Source organism: Haliotis cracherodii, unplaced genomic scaffold (assembly GCF_022045235.1).
Source record: "Haliotis cracherodii isolate W230 unplaced genomic scaffold, xgHalCrac1.p SCAF_14, whole genome shotgun sequence".
NCBI classification, from domain to species: Eukaryota; Metazoa; Mollusca; class Gastropoda; order Lepetellida; family Haliotidae; genus Haliotis; species Haliotis cracherodii.
The window spans coordinates 24287193-24308529 of NW_027266269.1; the positions used below are offsets into that span (position 1 = coordinate 24287193).

A 21337-nucleotide genomic window follows, 5' to 3' on the forward strand; every position below is an offset into this window, starting at 1 on the left:
AGTATGGTTTTACGCCGTTTTTAGCAATATTCCAGCAATATCACGGCGGGGGTCACCAGAAATGGGCTTCACACATTGTACCCATGTCGGGAATCGAACCCGGGTCTTCGGCGTGACGAGCGAACGCTTTAACCACTAGGCTACCCGACCGCCCCAATGGAGTCTGAACCAAACAATTGAGTGATTGATATCATGAGCATCGATCCACATATTTTGGGATACAATGACATGCATCAACCAAGTTAGCGAGCCTAACTTCTGGCTTATTGCAATTAGCAATTTTTCGATGTAAATTCTTACATTGTTATTAAGCTGGATATCAAGATTGTATATCTGGCTTCAATACCTTTGTGCTATTCTTATTCTTACTGTACAGCACCGGGTGGTGAGGCTCGCTGACTTGGTTGATGCATGTCATCATATCCTAATTCCAGTGATTGCTGCTCATGATATCAATCACTGGATTGTCTGGTCCAGACTTCATTATTTACAGACCGCCATCATATTGCTTGATTATTGCCGAGTGAGGTGTTAAACAACAAACAACAACTACTTTACTTTTGAGGAAATCGAGTGAAGAGAGTGCACAAACTCACCGTTATTGACTAAATTACAGCAACGATTATAACACTGATGCCTTGAAACAAACTTTATCATACCTCCATGTCAGAATGATGAGATTTGATTGGTTCACGTGACCTTGATAAAATACAATGTATCCCACCTTGGAGAGAAAAAAATTTCTCAGTGGGGGGAATCAATGTCTTATACCCCGCCACAAGCAAGTCAGGCTGCACGTGGATTTCTGAGAGGTAGAATATATCCCTTACACCCCGTTTCCATGCGAAAACCCGCACAATTTTCTGAGTCAATGAACGTCACATGACAGAGCCCAAGCTAACCTCCGCTCAATCAAGCTGTTTTCTATCAATTTTGAATTTGTTTGAATTCTTTTACAAATTCATATCAAAACATGTCGGAAAGATAAATTCATTGTAGCAGGATCACTCAGGGTACATAGGGTCTTATGCATCCCGACAGCTCCTGGTATACAACCCAACGAGGGAAGGATAAAACCCCATGTACTCTGAGTGATCCTGCTACAACTTATATCAGAGCTCCAGATAAGCTTTTGGTGTTGTGGGTATTTTACCCATGCATTTCAAAATCATTGGGTATCAGTAATTCTATCTGGGTATTCAAATTTCTGTTACCCACTAATTTTTACACATGTGGGTATTTAAGTTAAATAATTAAAAACACTATTCATCTAGTCCCTGCAAACTGGTGTCGTGTGGGTTCGAGAGCTTTTAAGGACTCAAAAATACCACGATACTTCCACAAGAAAGTGTGATGGAAAATGATCATGATGTAACTGTCATCGTGGAGTTTGGCAAGGTTGAAGGAATGCCCGTCTATAATTTCAAAATAAGTTGCTGATTTGCTAATCGAATATGCAGGGTTACTTCACAATATTTTGATGATACGCACAAGTTTTCTTTTTGTAGCATATCCGTAATGTTCGTTGCGTATTTGATACACTTGGATTTTATTTTACTGCATATTTCTGCATTTCTGATGCGTATTTTACGCAGATACGCAGCTTATCTGGAGCTCTGTTATATTATCACACCTTGACTCATAACGTGTCATTGTTGTTACTTGACAATTGTATGACCAAGTATTGTTTTCGGGACTGAAATAGCAACACCATGGGATGCCTTAATGTCGCGATCACTGATTATTTGATCTCAAATGGTGTCTCGTCCAACTGTTTCATACGTAAAAACTAACCAGTTTAAGACCAATGTGCTTTACTTGTGACTACATTTATCTTAAATCCATAAGGTAAAAGCACCATCTTACAAAACAAGATATTAGAAAATATTATTCTGAAAACAGATTCAGACTTAATTTCTACCGATCATTGCAGAAAGATTCTTTTGAGTTATAATCTCAGAATGGGTGAACAGTTGATTGTCTCATTTATAAAAGAAGTTGAAAATAGCAATTACACGTAATCATCTCAATTTCTGTAGATATTAAAATCATTACATAACATGAAATACAACTGAAATTGTAATCATGTCTAGAAATTTTTTATCACAAAATTCACATTTCATTCAAAATGTCCCTTGTAAAGGTTGGTTGGTTGGTTTGTTGGTTTGTTGCTTAACGCCGCACTCAGCAATATTCCAGCTGTATGATGGCGTTCTGTAAATAATCAAGTCTGGACCAGACAATCCAGTGATTAATATCATGACCTTCGATCCACCCACTTTGGATCGTTGACATGCATCAACCAAGTCAGCGAGCCTAAAAACCCGATCCCGTTAACCGCCTCTTACGACAAGCACAGTCGCCTTTTACGGCAAGCATGGGTTGCTGAAGATCTATTCTACCTAGGATCTTCACGTGTCCCCTTGTATAAGGTTGTTTTCCAATATGAATATTGTAAGACATCCAAAACTACTTATCATGTTATCAATGTTCTCACGTAATTCAATGACAAGTTTAATGCAACCAGCAATTGATTCTGGGCAAGTGGTTTATCTCAGGGACTGAACATTTATCATAGGGCGGGCCAGAGAGATCGGTCATAGTGCTGCATCAAATTTTGTCGACCCTTTATCTCGCATTGTATGTTCCATTTATTCATAGCCATCCCAAAATACACAGCCCCCACCCCCGCTCCCCATAATAAATGACCAGTCCCTAAATAATGTTCAACTTCAAAAAAATATTATTTGAAATAGTGAGTGTCAGTGAGTATGGTTTTACGCTGCTTTTAGCAATATTCCAGCAATATCACGGCAGGGGACACCAGAAATGGGCTTCACACATTGTACCCATGTTGGGAATCGAACCCGGGTCTTCAGCGTGACGAGCGAACGCTCTAACCACTAGGCTACCCGACCGACCCTTGAAAGAGTAGAAGTGTGTAGCTTCGGACAGGAGGACCTTGGCGTTTAGTGCTTAGTACTTGAATATAGGGGCCTCTCACTCTCAAACATTCAACATTTTGGTTATGACAAAGATGACTTGAATTTGTTGCTGAACTTACCAAGGTAAGAAATGAAAAATAAGTAAATAAAAAAACGAAGTGTTTTCTTATTGTGCATTAGCATTAGCCTTGCTTTAGCATCAGCCTTGCATTTACATCCAAGTCTCAGTCAACTTAACATAACATCAAGGTTCATACAGATACGGAACACTAAACTTCAAAGCTACCAACTGTCATTTTCAAGGCTTTTATAGTTGGGTTATGAGCTTAAGTCTGTCAATACTTGATTAAATCCAGCATGCTATATATGACTTAAAAAGCAGTACGTCCATCACACATTTTCAAGTTATTTTTGTGATTTTCAAGGTTGACACTAATCATCAAGGCTTTTAAAGGTTGACACTAAACATCAAGGCTTTTCAAGGTTGACACTACAGTAATCATCAAGGCTTTTCAAGATTGACACTAAACATCAAGGCTTTTCAAGGTTTACACTAAACGTCAAGGCTTTTCTAGGTTGACACTAAACGTCAAGGCTTTTCAAGGTTGACACTAAACATCAAGGCTTTTCAAGGTTGACACTAATCATCAAGGCTTTTCAAGGTTGACACTAAACATCAAGGCTTTTAAAGGTTGACACTAAACATCAAGGCTTTTCAAGGTTGACACTAAACGTCAAGGCTTTTCAAGGTTGGCACTAAACATCAAGGCTTTTCAAGGTTGACACTAAACGTCAAGGCTTTTCAAGGTTGACACTAAACATCAAGGCTTTTTCAAGGTTGACACTAAACGTCAAGGCTTTTTCAAGGTTGACACTAAACATCAAGGCTTTTCAAGGTTGACACTAAAAGTCAAGGCTTTTTCAAGGTTGACACTAAACATCAAGGCTTTTTCAAGGTTGACACTAAACGTCAAGGCCTTTTCAAGGTTGACACTAAACATCAAGGCTTTTCAAGGTTGACACTAAACATCAAAGCTTTTCAAGGTTGACACTAAACATCAAGGCTTTTTCAAGGTTGACACTAAACATCAAGGCTTTAAAGTTTTCAAGGTTGACACTAAACATCAAGGCTTTTCAAGGTTGACACTAAAAGTCAAGGCCTTTTCAAGGTTGACACTAAACGTCAAGGCTTTTCAAGGTTCACACTGAAAATCCAGGCTTTGCAAGAGGGACCTTAATAAGTTTACCTGAAATATTGACAAAATATACCAGTGTCTAATTGGCATCAACTGAAATGATATATGCCAAAATAAGTATGTGCTAAGGGAGATTCATTGATTCAATGTTCAACAGAAAAAAGTGCCAGCGAAACAGTTTGCCGTTTGTGCGTCCACTTGCTTGTGAGTTCTGGGCGTTTATCAGTTCTAGTTCAACTCTAGCTTGCACTAATGGCCAGTAGATTTCTCAAATCAACGTCTTAGAAACTGAAGAGAACAACAGAAAAGGCAAAAGAGGAAACAAAAGCTTACCCCACTGTGAGCAGCATCTGTGGTCGTCACCACACGCGAGGGACAGGAAATAGCGGGAGAGGCACATGGCATTGCTGACATTATACACAACTGTGGCAATGAACAGGTCTTACACCAGTGTATGCAGGCCTTACACCATGGTCGGGAGATACAGGTCTTACACCATGGTTGGGTCTTACATTATGGTTAGGAGATACAGGTCTTACACCATGGTCGGGAGATACAGGTCTTACACCAGTGTATGAGGGTCTTACACCATGGTCGGGAGATACAGGTCTTCCACTAGTGTATGCAGGTCTTACACCATGGTCAGGACATACATGTCTTACACCATGGTTGGGTCTTACATTATGGTTGGGAGATACAGGTCTTACACCATGGTCGGGGGGTTTCAGGTCTTACACCAGTGTATGCAGGCCTTACACCATGGTCGGGAGATACAGGTCTTACACCAGTGTATGCAGGTCTTACACCATGGTCGGGAGATACAGGTCTTACACCAGTGTATGCAGGTCTTACACCATGGTCGGGAGATACAGGTCTTACACCAGTGTATGCAGGTCTTACACCATGGTCGGGAGATACAGGTTTTACACCATGGTCGGGAGATACAGGTCTTACACCAGTTTATGCAGGTCTTACACCATGGTCGGGAGATACAGGTCTTACACCAGTGTATGCAGGTCTAACACCATGGTCGGGGGGTTTCAGGTCTAACACCATGGTTGGGTCTTACGTTATGATTGGGAGTTACAGGTCTAACACCATGGTCAGGTCAAACAGCATGTTTCGGAGATACAGGTCTAATGGTCGGGTCTAACATCACGGTCGGGAGTCAGGTCTTACACCATGGTTGGGAGTCAGGTCTAACACAATGGTCCGGTCTAACACCATGGTCAGGTCTAACACCATGGTCGGGGGGTTTCACACCATGGATGTGTCTTACATTATGGTTGGGAGATACAGGTCTAATGGCCGGGTCTAACATCATGGTCTGGAGTCAGGTCTAACACTATGATCGGGAGTTACAGGTCTAACACCATGGTCAGGAGTCAGGTCTAACACCATGGTTGGGTCTAACACCATGGTCGCGAGTCAGATCCAACACCATGGTTGGGTCTAACACCATGGTCGGGAGATACAGGTCTAACACCATGGTCGAGAGTCAGGTCTAACACCATGGTCAGGTCTTACACCATGGTCAGGTCTAACACCATGGTCGGGGCTAACACCATGGTCGAGAGTCAGGACTAACACCATGGTCGGGGCTAACACCATGGTCGGGGCTAACACCATGGTCGGGAGACAGGCCTAACACTATGGTAGAATAACACCATGGTGGGGACTAACACCATGGCCGGGTCTAACACCATGGTCGAGAGATACAGGTCTAACACCATGGTAGGGTCTAACACCATGGTCAAGACACAAAGGTCTAACGCCATGATCAGGATATACAGGTCTAACACTATGGTTGGAAAAAAACAGGCCCTCTATCTATTTGAATAAACAGGTGCATTATCAGAATTAATGCAAGCTTCATTGTGTGTACAGCTACCAAGAGCAAAGGAATAGTCATATATATAGGAATAGAGATATAAATTCAATAACTATCGTCGTAACAGTGGTTCTCATTGGAATCACCACACAGCCGCTATTGGAACTGACAGCATCGGCAACCGAACACACTCGGTCGTAGCCTTTAAATTCCGCATTTCGGTGACCTACAACAACATTTAAACATTTACTGTTGAAACAGCACACGAAACATGGCTGACAGGAGCGGAGAAGAAAAACGTGGAAGTGTTTTAATCAACAAGTGTTTCCAGAGAAAGTAAATGTAAAAATTGTAATTCCCCTTCAATGCAGATTATTTATTTTCAGCAAAAATGTATTTTGTATGCATTATTGATGAATTTTGAATAGTCGAATGGTAAGCTTATCTGTCAAAGAGCTAGATGAATGACTGCACCTTAATTTCATTCACAGGTCTTAGAGCTAGATCTAGTATTTGCCAAATAACTGTTGCTATAACAGGGCTCATAGAAAATACCGTCAGTCAATGTCAACAGTAGGCAATTTGTCTGTGGCTAATTGGCATTTAATCAATGATATTAATTGATATGTATTTTATTAACATCTGCCATAACCAGATCACAATGTGTGTGTTTTGGCTAGAACACAGAAGCCAAGATTGCTGGGATCTGGTGGACAGATGCGCAAGAAGTCAGACATCTTCAACGTGCTCGGAGACCATACCGGACTACTGCCCATTTATTTGCGATAACTGATACATCTCCGACCTCATGACAAATTTTGATGCATATGAATACTGGTTGATCAATGACATAGATTATATGCTTTAAAGTAAAGACTTTGTGTCCGTCTTACCAAATTAATTACTTTGCTTGTCGCTTATTTGCTTATCGCTGCCATTTCTCGCATGCTGTTTTTGGAGAAAGGTGTTGTCCATTAACTACGATCGGCTTTTGACGGATACAGAAGTTATACTGCTACATTTGACAGAGTTTTCCATAGCAGCCGTGCACATATTTCGCAACCGACTGCTGTCAAATCCGATAGTGTTTCTTTTCGTTCGCATAATAAATGCATTCAATTCCAATGCGGAAGCGATGTGACCAATATGCCTTCATTCTAAACCCATTCAATGCTTTTATTCAAATAGATAGGAGGGCCTAGAAAGGGCTTACACCCTGGTCGGGAGATACAGGTCATACACCACTGTCAGGCTGTACAGGTCATAACCACTGTCAGGCGGTACAGGTCATACATCACTGTCAGGCTGTACAGGTCATACATCACTGTCAGGCAATACAGATCATACACCACTGTCAGGCTGTACAGGTCATACATAACTGTCAGGCTATACAGGTCATATATCACTGTCAGGCAATACAGGTCATACACCACTGTCAGGCAATACAGGTCATACACCACTGTCAGGCTGTACAGGTTATAACCACTGTCAGGCGGTACAGGTCATACATCACTGTCAGGCAATACAGGTCATACATCACTGTCATGCAATACAGATCATACACCACTGTCAGGCTGTACAGGTCATACATCACTGTCAGGCTGTACAGGTCATACATCACTGTCAGGCAATACAGGTCATACACCACTGTCTGGCTGTACAGGTCATACACCACTGTCAGGCAATACAGGTCATACATCACTGTCAGGCTGTACAGGTCATACACCACTGTCAGGCTGTACAGGTCATACACCACTGTCAGGCTGTACAGGTCATACATCACAGTCAGGCTGTACAGGTCATACACCACTGTCAGGCTGTAGAGGTCATACATCACTGTCAGGCTTAAAGGTCATACATCACTGTCAGGCAATACAGGTCATACACCACTGTCAGGCAATACAGGTCATACATCACTGTCAGGCTGTACAGGTCATACATCACTGTCAGGCAATACAGGTCATACACCACTGTCTGGCTGTACAGGTCATACACCACTGTCAGGCAATACAGGTCATACATCACTGTCAGGCTGTACAGGTCATACACCACTGTCAGGCTGTACAGGTCATACACCACTGTCAGGCTGTACAGGTCATACGTCACAGTCAGGCTGTACAGGTCATACACCACTGTCAGGCTGTAGAGGTCATACATCACTGTCAGGCTTAAAGGTCATACATCACTGTCAGGCTGTACAGGTCATACACCACTGTCAGGCGGTACAGGTCATAACCACTGTCAGGCAATACAGGTCATACACCACTGTCAGGCAATACAGGTCATACATCACTGTCAGGCTGTACAGGTCATACATCACTGTCAGGCAATACAGGTCATACACCACTGTCTGGCTGTACAGGTCATACACCACTGTCAGGCAATACAGGTCATACATCACTGTCAGGCTGTACAGGTCATACACCACTGTCAGGCTGTACAGGTCATACACCACTGTCAGGCTGTACAGGTCATACGTCACTGTCAGGCTGTACAGGTCATACACCACTGTCAGGCTGTAGAGGTCATACATCACTGTCAGGCTTAAAGGTCATACATCACTGTCAGGCTGTACAGGTCATACACCACTGTCAGGCTGTACAGGTCATAACCACTGTCAGGCAATACAGGTCATACATCACTGTCAGGCTGTACAGGTCATACTACACTGTCAGGCGGTACAGGTCATACACCTCTGTCTGGCTGTACAGGTCATACATCACTGTCAGGGAATACAGGTCATACATCACTGTCAGGCTGTACAGGTCATACACCACTGTCAGGCGACATAGCCCATACACCACTGTCAGGCTGTACAGGTCATACAGCACGGTCAGGCTGTACAGGTCATTCACCACTGTCAGGTTGTACAGGTCATACATCACTGTCAGGCAATACAGGTCATACACCACGGTCCGGCTGTACAGGTCATACACCACTGTCAGGCAATACAGGTCATACACCTCTGTCAGGCTGTACAGGTCATACATCACTGTCAGGCTGTAGAGGTCATACACCACTGTCAGGCTGTAGAGGTCATACACCACTGTCAGGCTGTAGAGGTCATACACCACTGTCAGGCTGTACAGGTCAAACACCACTGTCAGGCGACATAGCCCATACACCACTGTCAGGTTGTACAGGTCATTCACCACTGTCAGGCTGTTCAGGTCATACATCACTGTCAGGCTGTATTAGGTCATACACCACTGTCAGGCGACATAGCCCATACACCACTGTCAGGTTGTACAGGTCATACACCACTGTCAGGCTGTACAGGTCCTACACCACTGTCAGGCTGTACAGGTCATACATCACTGTCAGGCTGTACAGGTCATACACCACTGTCAGGCGGTACAGGTCATACATCACTGTCAGGCTGTACAGGTCATACACCACTGTCAGGCTGTACAGGTCATACACCACTGTCAGGCTGTACAGGTCATACATCACTGTCAGGCTGTACAGGTCATACATCACTGTCAGGCTGTACAGGTCATACATCACTGTCAGGCTGTACAGGTCATACATCACTGTCAGGCTGTACAGGTCATACACCACTGTCAGGCTGTACAGGTCATACACCACTGTCAGGCTGTACAGGTCATACACCACTGTCAGGCTGTACAGGTCATACACCACTGTCAGGCGGTACAGGTCATACACCACTGTCAGGCTGTACAGGTCATACACCACTGTCAGGCTGTACAGGTCATACACCACTGTCAGGCTGTACAGGTCATACATCACTGTCAGGCGGTACAGGTCATACATCACTGTCAGGCTGTACAGGTCATACACCACTGTCAGGCTGTACAGGTCATACATCACTGTCAGGCTGTACAGGTCATACACCACTGTCAGGCTGTACAGGTCATACATCACTGTCAGGCTGTACAGGTCATACACCACTGTCAGGCGGTACAGGTCATACATCACTGTCAGGCTGTACAGGTCATACACCACTGTCAGGCTGTACAGGTCATACACCACTGTCAGACTGTACAGGTCATACATCACTGTCAGGCTGTACAGGTCATACATCACTGTCAGGCTGTACAGGTCATACACCACTGTCAGGCTGTACAGGTCATACATCACTGTCAGGCTGTACAGGTCATACACCACTGTCAGGCTGTACAGGTCATACATCACTGTCAGGCTGTACAGGTCATACACCACTGTCAGGCTGTACAGGTCATACATCACTGTCAGGCAGTACAGGTCATACACCACTGTCAGGCTGTACAGGTCATACATCACTGTCAGGCTGTACAGGTCATACATCACTGTCAGGCTGTACAGGTCATACACCACTGTCAGGCTGTACAGGTCATACACCACTGTCAGGCTGTACAGGTCATACATCACTGTCAGGCTGTACAGGTCATACATCACTGTCAGGCTGTACAGGTCATACATCACTGTCAGGCTGTACAGGTCATACACCAGCTATGCTCTTGTCGTCTACCTCTCCTGGAGCTGGTCAAACAAAGCCAGGAATGCTGCGCTTGACTACCACATGTTCAAGTCACTGAAGCTACTCGAGTGTTGGCTCAGATAACTTCCAGAGCAACGATAGTGCAGTCAAATCACAAACTAATGAGAATTGTGTGTAAGCTTAATGTTTGTGGACTTTTGAAAGTCATGTGGACAACTGTTGATAAGTTGGGACCAGAAACATGCTTGGTTTCACTGGACATAGATGCAAGTATGAGCCATGTGCCCCTCCCCCTGAGTCGCGTGTGGGGTGGATCTCAGTGCCGGACTCACCCACAGCAGGGGCAATACCTCCGACTGATGCCGGCCCCGGGATGTTCCCTGCCACTGCTGCTGCTTGCGCCGCTGCCGCTGCCTGTGCTGTTGCTGCTTGTTGCTGCATCTGACGATGACACTGACGTATGTCGAACACCTGCAAGAATAAGGGAAATTTCTATGTCACAAAGCTGAAAACAAGCACCAGTCAGGTAGTCAAAGATATAAAACAAACATGTTCTAAAACGAAACATGTCAAGCACCTGCCAGTCAGGCAAACAAGCCACACAACCAAACAGCTAATCATGTCAAGCACCTGCACAAACAATCAAACAAGCCACACAACTAATTATGTCAAGCACCTGCACAAACAAACAAGTCACACAACTAACATGTCAAGCACCTCCCAAACAAGTTACACAACTAACATGACAAGCACTTGCCAAACAAGTCACAAAACTAACATGTCAAGCATCTCCCAAACAAGTCACACAACTGACATGACAAGCACCTGCCAAATAAGTCACACAACTGACCAGTCAAGCATCTCCCAAACAAGTCACACATCTAACATGTCAAGCACCTGCCAAACAAGTCACACAACTGACATGACAAGCACCTGCCACACAAGTCAAACAACTAACATGACAAGCACCTCCCAAACACACAGTTCCTTGGGTATATGTTTCCCTGACTAATCTCAATGAATGCACACAGGCATATTGGTCACCCACCTTGATGTAAGCACTAGGGTATATCTTATGCACAGCGTCACCCGGGGCCCGTCCTGCCTCTCTGTCCAGGTAGTAGCTTTGTACGAACACGCTGTGGTCACTAACGCATCGGATCCACACGTCACCCTCACCGCGATAGTTCAGGTGCACGCCTTTACCTATGTGCAGTCTGGAACAATCAGTGCATAAGTTACATGGTGCATCTGCACTTAAATATACAGTCGTGCCCCGCTTATACGGACTTCAGATATCCGGAAACCTCGGTTCCCGGACGATTTTCATTCAAAACGAAATAATTACTTTATAAATTTACCCGTATATCCGGAAATTCAGTTTCCGGAACCGGACGGTCATTTTCATACACAAAACACTGAAATGCACTCAAAATTGTCTCACTTATCCGGACAGTACACTTCCGCTGGTGGTGATATCTTTGATTCGTGAGAAGTCAATTAACCAGTGACACTGAGTTATGTTTGAGACGAGCTTGTTTATTGTACATGTAATCCCCTTCGATAAATATGGCGTCTGTGGAGGTCAGAGGTCAAAGTTGAACTTCATTACGTATTACGAGAACATTACGAGGCATTGTTTTATATCTAGGGATTAAGATTACCTTGTGTATTTTCTCGTAAACTAAGCCGGAAACAGCAATCAGCTGTACACACGTTTTCTTGGAATCGACCGGTGATTCGGTAAAGACACACACAATGATATAACTTTATAGGATTTTTAATGCAAGGATCGACAACAATTGTATCTGAAACTATTTTTTTTTTATCAGGAATAATATATTCCATTATTTTCTTAATTATATGCAGCCTTTACTAAACATATTTAAAATAATAATAACCCTAAGCGAAGCAGCTGATCGCTATTCTCGGGTATTATTTTTTACATGGAACCAGTCTGACCAGTCACCGTCAAGGCTCACGCGCACGTGATCGCGTGATCGCGAGAATTTCATGTTGACATAGAATCGTCAAACAAAAACAAATATGACTTTTAACGAATCAAAGTATGTCATTTATGATATATGTATCCATTCTCTGTCAACTAAAGTTCGTTTCAAGGCGTCAATAGCGGTATTCTTACCGTGGTTGCTGTTAATAACGGTGAGTTGTGCGATCTTCCGATCGCTTCACACATGATTACGCCGAAATTAATAAAAACAATATGTTTAAGGAATTTTGTCATGAGTTGCATAATTGAAGGGAAGTAACCCTTCCAGTAAGAAGCTGGTTTCAGTTATACGGAAATTCGTTTATACGGACGAATTGTGAAATGACGCAAGTGTCCGTATAAACGAGGCACGACTGTACTACAAAGCAACAGACATTCATTCGATGTGAAAGTTTCAGTTCAGGCTAACATTTTGGAACTGGCTTCATTGTGAATGGCTGGCCTCTGTCCAGTGGACGTTGGACAGCTGGCCAAGGCAGAACATGTCAGTTCACACAAGGGGGGTAACCAACATGACCTCTGTCCGGTGTGTGTATTTTGGACAGCTGGCCAAGGCAGAACCTGTCAGTTCACACAAGGGGGGTAACCGACATGGCCTCTGTCCTCTGTGTGTATGTTGGACAGCTGGCCGAGGCAGAACCTGTCAGTTTATACAAGGGGGGTAATCGACCTGGCCTCTGTCCGGTGGACGTTGGACAGCTGGCCGAGACAGAACCTGTCAGTTCACACAACAGGGGGTAACCAACATGGCCTCTGTCCTCTGTGTGTACGTTGGACAACTGGCCGAGGCAGAGCATGTCAGTTTACACAAAGGGGGTAACTGACATTGCCTCTGTCTGGTTTGTGTATGTTGGACAGCTGGCCGAAGCAGAACCTGCCAGTTTATACAAGGGGGATAACCGACCTGGCCTCTGTCCGGTGGACGTTGGACAGCTGGCCGAGACAGAACCTGTCAGTTCACACAAGGGGGGTAACTGACAGGGCCTCTGTCTGGTGTACGTTGGACAGCTGGCCGAGGCAGAACCTGTCAGTTTATACAAGGGGGGTAACTCACCTGGCTCTTTCACTGGCCTCTGTCCGGTGTACGTTGGACAGCTGGCCGAGACAGAATCTGTCAATGCTGGAGGGGTCAGTGTAGCCATCGACTGTGACAGTGGAGCAGCTGTACGGGACCTTGAACGTCTCCCCGACCTGCTGGTCCAACTCGAAGTAGGTGATGGTACACCAGAATTCAGGAGCTGATGGAATCAATTAAAAAATAAACTCATAACATGAGATGAGGTGAGAAATTGGCTTTAACGGTTCAAGATTATTTCACTTCCGTATTGACGTGCATACACGTTGATGTTTGTTTGTCTGCTTGTACAATGAAGAAAGAAATATCAATCAATTCGGTGAGCGAGACCACCCGACCTATTTTAGTTGCCTGCTACAAGCACAAGTTACTGTGGGGGGTTCCCGTGGGGGGGTTCCCGTGGTGGCAAACACAGGGGGACGTACGTGGTTGGCTGGTGAGTGGTGGCAGAGTCTGCATGTCAGACTGGATTTGGTTGTTGTTCCCTGGAACAGAAATACACTATTCGCAAACAGTGTCAAACATCCTCTAAACAGTGTCAGACATCCTCTAAACAGTGTCAAACATCCTCTAAACAACGTCAAAAAAACATTCTTTATTTAAAGGGTATCAAACATCTCGCAGTGTCAAACATGTTGCAAACAGTATCAAAACATCTGGTACAGTGTCAAACATGTCGCAAACAGTGTCAAACATCTTGCAAACAGTGTCAAAACATCTTGCAAACAGTGTCAAAACATCTCGCGAACAGTGTCAAACATTTTGCAAACAATGTCAAACATCTTGCGAACAATGTCAAACATCTCTCAAACTGATCAAGTTAATTTTGAGCAAACTGTGTGAGCTTGGTCTAACTTCAATTTGACAAGCATTTCAGTAATACCAAGCTTGTGAAAAATAACAAGAAAACATGATCAACTAATTGATACCATTTAGCATTTGTTACAATAACTTGCTAGAAGACAATTACGTTCAACATAATCAACGTATTTTGGTAAATCGAGTTCATTACACCAATGTTGGAGTCATACTTACAGAACTGTGGCGCGGACATGTTCTGCGTGTAGGTGGCAGTGTTGCTGCCCACCCACGTTGTTGTCGAGCCTGCAACAGACACAGCACACCAGCTGTCAGCCACGCCCACTGACCACACCCTCACTATGTTGGTACAAGTGGCATAAGTCTCACAACCAGAGCAGCAAGCAGCACTCACAACAAGCCTCAACAGATCATGGCCAGCCGGACACTAAACATCACCTCCCAGTATCTAGGGGTCTAACAGTGGGGGTTACCTCGTCAGACAAATTGGGAAAAAATTGGTATTTTGTTTAAAATTGCGTTTAAAAATGATTTTAACATAATATTCTAACATTGCATTCAGTGCAACATTCTGAAATGATGTATTAAAGACTCACCAGTCATTATTTATCAGCAAAATGGATGTAACCTCTAAAAATCCATAACATTAGTTATAACTATACAAACATGAATGAGAATTTAATTTGGGAGTTTTTACCAACATTTCCTGCAGCCTTGGGGCTGACTAGCGGCCTCTAGGCAAGTCCAGACAAACCTCTGGTACCTGTGGGTTCAAAGGTTTGAGGTTCCCATTTTCCATACCGTGCCGCAAGCTTCCTTGCTATATATATGTACAAGTATTTTGGAAATATGACGTAATAGATAACACATCACAATACCTTTTAAGGAAAAACATTATTTTAAGATTCAAGTTTAAACCTATTTCTCTATCTCCTCAGGACAGTGATCTGGGTCTATTCCACAAATTTGGGACTGGTGGGATTGTTCAGATACACCAGGGCCTGGGTGCCGTTGTACAAAACAACATTAGCACTACGATGATCGTAACCTATGTCATAGTATGGGAATTACGATCACCTTAGCGCTACGATATGATAAACCTATGTCATAGTATGGGAGTTACGATCACCTTAGCGCTACGATATCATATATGTCAAAGTATGGGAGTTACGATCACCTTAGCGCTACGATATGATAAACCTATGTCATAGTATGGGAGTTACGATCACCTTAGCGCTACGATATCATATATGTCAAAGTATGGGAGTTACGATCACCGTAGCACTACGATGATCGTAAACCTATGTCAAAGTATGTGAATTACGATCACCTTAGCGCTACGATATGACAAACCTATGTCATAGTATGGGAGTTACGATCACCTTAGCGCTACGATATCATATATGTCAAAGTATGGGAGTTACGATCACCATAGTGAATGCATTAAGGAGTAACGCAGGATAAGCAAAACATTTGTAGATTTAAACAGGTAATGATATTCAAATATTCACAGGTGTAAAGAAAGTATTTCACCAAAAAATTGATGTAATGTGGATGTGCCATCTTGCTTGACTTGAAGTTACCAAGGATACGTTAGATCTAGGGGGAGGTAAAATGAACAGCGCCATGACATCAGTCCATTGGGACATCACTGAAAACGTGTACTTTATCGCAGGATAAAATACAGTCAGTGGCTTTGATTGTTCAGCGAAACAACGTAGAATTCAGGGGTGGAAATTTGCCATTTCCCGACTCCCGGGGCAAGTAGAAATACGAGGTCGGGCAACAAAATCACTTACTTTAACTTGTCCGGAGGCAAGTAATATTGGAAATTACTATCACTGTCTACATGTCTAACTACTTGTTAAATGGTACAATAAATTAGCTGAGAGAAATTTCGTAATCACGCTTTCGTAACATCGCCTGTTTTTTTTCCGTAGTTATAACAAGCGATTTGATTGGATTAAAATTGGTTTCTAATGACGCTTTCTTGTCAAAATCTGCTACAAGATTCGTGATTGGTCAATTTTGAGCACATGACCTCAGGCAGCCAATCAAATTACAGCTGTGATACCAAGGTCGTGTTTGATAAATTTCACAAGTTGGCGAAAGATTTTTGTTAAATCGTGTTATTCTGAACGTTTTCACAACTACAAATTTTGTCATGGAATTCTTCCGGAGCAACTTGCAACACCATGTGAGTTTTCAGCAGCTACAAACGAGGGCCCCGTTTCACAAAGCGATCTTAGCGCTTAGGTGATCGTAACTCCCATACTTTAACATTTTGTTAAACGCCACACTGAGCAATGTTCCACCTATATGAGGGTGGTCTGCAAATAGTCCAGTATGGACCAGACAATCCAGGGATTCACATTATGAGCATCGATCTATGAAATTTGGATACAATGACATGCATCAACCAAATCAGCGAGCCTGACCACCCAATCCCGTTAGTCGCCTCTTACGAACTGTTTATGTAATGATGAATATTTGTTAGAATGCAGAACTCAACAGCTTGAACAGTATTTAAGTTATATAACAGCATGTTGGTGAAATCCAACTTGCCTCTGTTAAGCCAAAGAATAAATTATAATTGCATTCATAAGAGGATTTGGGAAATTAGAACAGACATTTGCTGGAGGCTTGGGGCCAGACACAGGGATGCCAACTCAAAATGAAGTTTGGAGTAATCACTGAGGCAAAATAAAAGTAATTTCATGTGAAAATGTTAACATATGGGCTGGCTATCGATCATAGATATTAGAGATGGATAATCAATTATTGATAAATATCAGAGCAAATATGCAAAATAAATCCAAACGAAATCAACATATTTTACCCCACTGATGAGTGGTGGCACATATACTGTATTTGACGTAATAAGCGCCCAGGGCGCTCTCAAAATTGGGAACAGGGGGCTCTTATTAGAATATTATTTTGGTGAAAAAAAACAGATTTGAAAGATAAATTTCGTGGTTTATGCTGACAGCCTGAAATGTTTATGTACGACAGATATATTTTTCCAGAATTCAATTGCCCATGATTAAGGGTGCATATAACACACAAGTGCGTATTATACATGAATAAATGAGTCTTGTGTACCTTGATCAATCGGAAGGTGTGCCAATTGGGATTGTTCACTAGCCAATATATTAGCAAATATCGCCGTGGGCGCTTATTAGAGCGGGGCGCTTATTACGTTGAATACGGTATGCATGGATTAATTTGTTGGCAGTTATGATATAAGAAAAACAGTTGCTTTCCATCTTCGGCAATTGACATGATTGACAATAACAGGTTTGTTTTGGTTATCTAAACTTCATTTCATCACAATAGTTCAGGTGAGATATTATCGATGACACAATTCTCATATCGATAATTGTTCATATTTCTTCACATCAATGATAATTCCGATTATGAATCTTTTTTAGCCAGCCCTAGCTAACATTGTAAATGGTTATCAAGTTTGAGAATCTCCGAATCAGGTTTTGGCTCTGACATTTTCATTAGGCCTAGACGGAAGTGAAACACGTGGTCGAAGCTCCATACAAAAAAAAGATCGATAGTGTGCCTTTACATAACAACGAATCAGAGACCTTGTATCACAGTGGATATTTTAACACAATGTGAATTGAAAGAAAGGTTCTTGTTGGTCAGAAAAGCCTCGCTCTCGAATGTTTCAGGTCACTAGTGTATTAACAATTAGCTCTCTGTGATATTTTAAGCATGTAAATAATTTGTGAAGACAATGACCAAATTCACAATTTGGGAGGAAGATAAGCAAGAATCCTACCTATTCACCAAAATAATAATGGTTGGCATCTCTGCGAATATCAGCCCCTGAACAGGTGAACATAAGCCCCTGATACAGGTGCTTGTACAGGTGCTTGTACAGGTGCTTGTACTTACTGGTTGGGTAATGACTGAGGTTGGCGGAGTTGGCTTGAGGTACCTGGTTGTTGAAGGTGTCTATAAGCTGGGGTGAGCCATGGCTGTGACTTATACCACTTGAACCTACACCACACAGACAGACAACATTTACTACCCACGGACTATTTGGAGCTGGGACTACCTGATGGCTTATTACAGTCTGTTATACAGACATTTACTTCCCACGGACTACACGGAGCTGGGACAACCTGATGGATTATTACAGTCTGTTATACAGACATTTACTTCCCACGGACTACACGGAGCTGGGACAACCTGGTGGCTTTTTACAGTCTGTCCTACAGACATCTACTTCCCACGGACTACACGGAGCTGGGACAACCTGATGGATTATTACTGTCTGTTATACAGACATTTACTTCCCACGGACTACACGGAGCTGGGACAACCTGATGGATTATTACAGTCTGTCCTACAGACATCTACTTCCCACAGACTACACGGAGCTGGGACAACCTGGTGGCTTATTACAGTCTGTTATACAGACATTTACTTACCACGGACTACACGGAGCTGGGACAACCTGATGGATTATTACAGTCTGTTGCCAGACATTTACATCCCACGGACTACACGGAGCAGGGACTACCTGATGGCTTATTACAGTCTGTTATACAGACATTTACTTCCCACAGACTACACGGAGCTGGGACTACCTGATGGCTTATTACAGTCTGTTATACAGACATTTACTTCCCACGGACTACACAGAGCTGGGACAACCTGGTGGCTTATTACAGTCTGTTGCCAGACATTTACTACCCACGGACTACACAGAGCTGGGACTACCTGATGGCTTATTACAGTCTGTTATAAAGACATTTACATCCCACGGACTACACGGAGCTGGGACTACCTGATGGCTTATTACAGTCTGTTATAAAGACATTTACTTCCCACAGACTACACGGAGCTGGGACAACCTGATGGCTTATTATAGTCTGTTATAAAGACACTTACTTCTCACGGACTACACGGAGCGTGGACAACCTGATGGCTTATTACAGTCTGTTGCCAGACATTTACTTCCCACGGACTACACGGAGCGTGGACAACCTGATGGCTTATTACAGTCTGTTGCCAGACATTTACTACCCACGGACTACACGGAGCTGGGACTACTTGATTCATAGTTAGGCACAATGAAAACTCACTGACAATAAATCAATAAATAAGCATAAGTTCTATTCTATCACTTGGCAAAGAGCATCACTCTCCTTACGCCAAATTCCCTACATGGTTTAAACCTTTAATATCTTTAAAACTCCTTTCGTCAATGGGCAATAACAAGACTAGGTCAATAGTGTCTCAGACTTGTGAGTCACCTCCCTTGACATCAAAGGGAGATAACCCATAATTCCCTTCCACGCATGACATATTCCCCACTGAGACAACATGTAGAAACAAAACTGCAGTCATTTCTCTACAGCTGACTTACTACCATGTTTGACTATGTTTGACCAATTGTTGGAACAGTGCAGTTCACAGGACCATGATGTTGACTGTGACATAACATAAGCTGTTCATAGGCCAAAAAATAGATAAATTAAAATATCTTTTCAGCATAAGAAAAAATAGACATTAAACTTAGGCCCAAAACTACATGTATGTTTGAGAGAATGTAGTAACAAAGATGTTACCTGCTTGGAAGTATATGGATTTAAGTTTATTTTGAATCCTAATATATGATTTATTTATTTTGCTCAATGTGTATTTGCAGCTGTTTTGTCATTTTCAACTATTTTTCAAAACAGTTTGAAAATCCAAACTGATTTACTTTTTGAATTTCTATCAAAACAATTATACAAAAAAAGGTTTTTACTAGCAAAGACTCATAATGATAATGATAATCATAATGATAAACAGAGCTCTTTGAAGCTGGAAATCCCAAAGGTTTGGTCCAGCTGTTGTTAACGACACATACAAGTGCAGTCCCGCAAATTGAAATGTTGGCGTATAAAGGGTGCACTGAGTCCATGGTAATAAGTACAGCTATAGAAATGGCTGCAGAACAAAGTAAGACACAACTTACCTTACGAGTTAATAAATCAATAATTCATAACAAATCATTTACAAGATTTCAAAACAACCCATGTACTTCATAAATTTACAACTACCACACAATTCCAATAAATTGTTATGCAATATTTTTCAGAATATAAGATGCTGTATTGGATGACTATCTCTTTAAACAGGAATCCAAAAATCTACATGCCGTTACATCCTCCATCACCTAGTGAATCATATCACCATCCTATTTTGAAAAAACTCCTGGACCCTTCACAAGCTTAGCTTTATTTCTGATATAATGACAACCACCACATCTCCAACTTTGCATAATTTCTTTCCAGTTAAAGTAATATGATTGGAGGGCTGTTTTTAGCATTATGCTAATGTGGTCTCAAAATGAAGGTAGGGTAGGAAAGAGTCCAGAGTCCTTATCACTATACAATGGGGATATAATACCCTGGATTACCGAGGATGATGCTGAGACAGCTGTTAGAGGAACTAGCCCACATCACCCGACAGGGAAGCAGTAGATAGTTAGAATGAGGCATTGAAAGAGAGAGATCTACTCAGGCCGTAGTAAGCAGAGGCCGGTACATATCAAATAAGAATACTAAGTATCAACTCTAAAACCCACTCCAGAACAAGGATTCAGCCAAACACATCATTAGATCTTAACAACACTAAAGATATTACATTTTGGATTATGATGGTTAGAGTGAAGAGGGGTTAAAAATATCATGGCAGGGAATTTATGTGTATGTAACCATGGTAACCATTGTCAAGGCTGCTGTCTCCTGTCATATTTTATAATATGGACAAAGGATTGTGAATTTTGTAAACTCAGTTCAACCAATACTTTTATCATCCCATTAAAGTAAGTACAAACAATTTATTCTTTTCAGAATTCTGGTTCATGAACTTAATTTTCGTGAGTCTTCAGCTTAAGTAATTAATAAAGGACAAAATTGTTGGACACATGATCTGCTTTTCAAATGACACAAGAACATTTTTGGGGGGCATTTTTAAAAACAAATTACAGGTACTTGTAATAATATTTT

General features: G+C 42.4%; 1 protein-coding gene across 6 annotated transcripts in view; it reads right to left on the reverse strand.

Moving 5' to 3' along the window:
• Nucleotides 1-21337, reverse strand: part of LOC139461116 (mothers against decapentaplegic homolog 4-like) — a 54368-nt gene that overhangs the window by 5404 nt on the left and 27627 nt on the right. For 4 of the 6 annotated variants that reach the window (XM_071242656.1, XM_071242659.1, XM_071242657.1 and 1 more), the window contains exons 7-12: nucleotides 18228-18332; nucleotides 14535-14603; nucleotides 13925-13984; nucleotides 13479-13662; nucleotides 11462-11630; nucleotides 10746-10884 (exon numbers count right to left, since the gene is read on the reverse strand). In XM_071242656.1, the coding sequence (XP_071098757.1) occupies nucleotides 10746-10884; nucleotides 11462-11630; nucleotides 13479-13662; nucleotides 13925-13984; nucleotides 14535-14603; nucleotides 18228-18332 (726 nt within the window). The remainder of the gene's footprint in view (nucleotides 1-10745; nucleotides 10885-11461; nucleotides 11631-13478; nucleotides 13663-13924; nucleotides 13985-14534; nucleotides 14604-18227; nucleotides 18333-21337) is intronic. The other 2 variants (XM_071242658.1, XM_071242660.1) reach the window with 2 other exon arrangements.